Source organism: Triticum aestivum, chromosome 2A (genome assembly GCF_018294505.1).
Source record: "Triticum aestivum cultivar Chinese Spring chromosome 2A, IWGSC CS RefSeq v2.1, whole genome shotgun sequence".
In the NCBI taxonomy this organism is placed as follows: domain Eukaryota; kingdom Viridiplantae; phylum Streptophyta; class Magnoliopsida; order Poales; family Poaceae; genus Triticum; species Triticum aestivum.
Genome location: NC_057797.1, coordinates 65,573,654 through 65,576,352, shown reverse-complemented (window position 1 = coordinate 65,576,352; position 2,699 = coordinate 65,573,654). Strand labels below are relative to the sequence as shown.

The window sequence follows — 2,699 nt, the reverse complement described above, 5'->3', positions numbered from 1 at the left end:
TGAATTCACGCCACACACTTGGGCTTGATGACATTCGAATGACTATGCCCTATAATCAAAAGAGATAAGTCGAGATGATGGATGAGGAGGAGGAGGAGGAGGAGGAGGAGGAGGTCGAGGAGATCGATGAGAGTCAAGCAAAGAGGAAGCGAGTACATGTAACTACAAGATCTCTATATTTGTGATGTGATGCATTTAAATTCTCTAGTTTATGTTGAAATATGATCAATTTGTTCGAATGTTTGAGCGATACTTAAATTTCAAAGTTTGCGAAACTAAAATTTATAGGATAGGGATCTGCTAGCCGTGGAATAGAGATTTCCCTAAAAACAAATAGTAGAGTGGGATAGGAAGTTGTTTTGGTACTTTTAGTATAGATGATCGGCTAGAGATGCCCTTAAACAGTATTCGATGAAGGCACATGCATGACAAATTAGTTTAGCTAGGGAATGAATTAACTTTCCTCCAAAACATGCCTTGTTGCGCGACTTTCATATTGCTGCAGCGACGCCAATGATTTACAGGGTGGAAAGGGTGTCCCATGGTCGACCACCCTGGAATTTTCAGAAATGATATTGTTTTTTAAACCGGTGCATCTCAAAAAACTGTTGTATACATGCATCCGCATGCAAGAAACACACACACAGTGGGCACCGGGTGGGCAGCAACTGACGGTACACTTTACATTTCTCGGCGGCATATATGCATGGAAAGGAAAGAAGAGCCGGAGGAAGAGCCAAACCGAGTTTTGAACCTACTACCTAGAATCGAATCTCTCCTCGTCATCCCATCTTCCATCCAATTCCCTGAACCGCAATAAGGTCACGTGAGCGACCACCTCCGGCGATCACTATATAAAGACGTGTGCGCCCGGAGCTTCTTCATCCTCATCCCCTTGAAGCAGCTCTCTCTCTCTCTCTCTCTCTCTCTCTCTCTCTCTCTCTCCATTTGGATTAGCACGTGAAGGATTAACTGAAGAGACAATCAGAGAGAGGGGCATAATGTCAAGGGAGCGCAAGAAGGCAGCAGCTGCTCTACAGGAGAAGATGCAGATTCTGCGCTCCATCACTCACTCCCACGCGGTAACCCACGCCTCTTTTCGGTGCCCTTGGTGTGATCTTATGCTGCCATTAGCTTGATGTATGTTTTTAAATCTAAAATCGCGGTGCAGCTGAGCAATCCTTCCATAGTCATGGACGCGTCGGAGTACATCAAGGGGCTGAAGCAGAAGATCGCGAGGCTCAACCAGGAGATCGCACGCGAGGAAGACGCGCACTCGCACAAGCAGAACTCTTTCCCCACGGTACGCGCACACACCTATCACCGCACTGTGTATGCATACTGTATGGAGGACCTGAATTATCCGGTTCTGAAGCTTAGGTTATGTACTATGAACGGGAGAGCACTGTGGCACATAGTAATACAGTGGGGTATGATGTAAGATTAATGATTTATAATCAATTATTGCGTGCGTCTGCACTGCACTTGTGCAGGTGAGCGTGGAAGCCCTAGGGCATGGGTTCCTCGTGAACGTGTCCTCCGACAAGAGCTGCCCCGGGCTGCTCGTCGCCGTGCTGGAGGCGTTCGAGGAGCTGGGCCTCACCGTGCTCCAGGCCACGGCGTCCTGCGCCGATACGTTCCGCCTCGAGGCCGTCGGAGGAGGAGAGGTACGTACGTACGTACAAACATACCCCTACGCGACAATGCCTCCTCAATCATGAACTGATCCCCGATCGAACTCAACTGTAAAGCAGACCAACATGTTCTATCCACCTCTGCTGCCCATATATAGTCTGAACCATAAACCTACAATTATCTCATCAATAATTCGATGGTGTCGTGACTAGCGACACGGCGTGCGACCGACTGATGGATGGATCGTAATTATCTGTGCTGATGCTCGGTTATTTTTGTCTCGATATGGTGATGCAGAACCAGGCGGCGAGTGTGGATGAGGATGTCATCAGGCGGGCGGTGCAGCACGCCATCACCAACTGCGGCGCGGAGCAAGGGGATCAGTAGCTAGCTGCTTTACGTGCCCCCACATATTCTTCTCGATCTGCCGGCCCGCCCATTTGCATAGTTTCATGGCTCTTCTCTCGATCTACCGGATGAGCTGCGATGATATATACATCCAGCTCAATCTCTAGCAATTCACCTTGTACTATCTGTTGATGAGTGATGATGGTAATTCTATCGAAATTGCAGGTAGTCCGGCAAGGTGTTATTTATCAGTTACACCGTTTGTGTAGAATTTGCATGTGAGATGGCGAGAAGCTAAGAAGGGCCATCCTCCCTGCTGCACCCCTTTAGGTTTTAGACCAACATCTCCTCGCGTTTTCAGCTGTTCATTCTGTTCTGTAATATGATGCTATCTCTATTAATTCACTTATGTAAGACGTTTTGGCAGTTTAAATTGAACTGCAAAAATGTCTTACAATAGTGGACAGAGGGTGTACTATATCCTGCTGTTATGCGGCTTAATGAAAAGTTGTTACCCCCCACCCCCCCACCCCTCCACCCCCACGCCGCCGGAACCGGATCCTCTAACAGAAAGAAGGAAAGTCACGGTGCTATAGTGCTAGCCTAGTGTAAAATAAAGAAGGGAAGTTAGAGACTACTAGTAGGTAGTTAACAGATTGTTTACGTTTGGTATTTACTATATAGATATAAATAATTTAAATTAATTTTGTTTCACC

The 2,699-nt window shown here is 47.1% G+C and overlaps 1 protein-coding gene across 2 annotated transcripts; it reads left to right on the top strand.

The window, feature by feature from the left end:
• Window positions 1–877: 877 nt before the first annotated feature.
• On the top strand, window positions 878–2,202 carry LOC123184742 (uncharacterized). Of its 2 annotated transcripts, none has more exons than XM_044596813.1 (4): window positions 878–1,082; window positions 1,172–1,303; window positions 1,494–1,667; window positions 1,933–2,202. In XM_044596813.1, the coding sequence occupies exons 1-4, from the start codon at window positions 1,002–1,004 to the stop codon at window positions 2,020–2,022; spliced, it is 477 nt and encodes a 158-aa protein (XP_044452748.1). In that variant the 5' UTR covers window positions 878–1,001; the 3' UTR covers window positions 2,023–2,202. The 2 variants fall into 2 exon arrangements, with proteins under 2 accessions (XP_044452748.1, XP_044452747.1); XM_044596812.1 differs by having other exon boundaries at window positions 1,494–1,675.
• The last annotated feature ends 497 nt before the right edge of the window (window positions 2,203–2,699 follow it).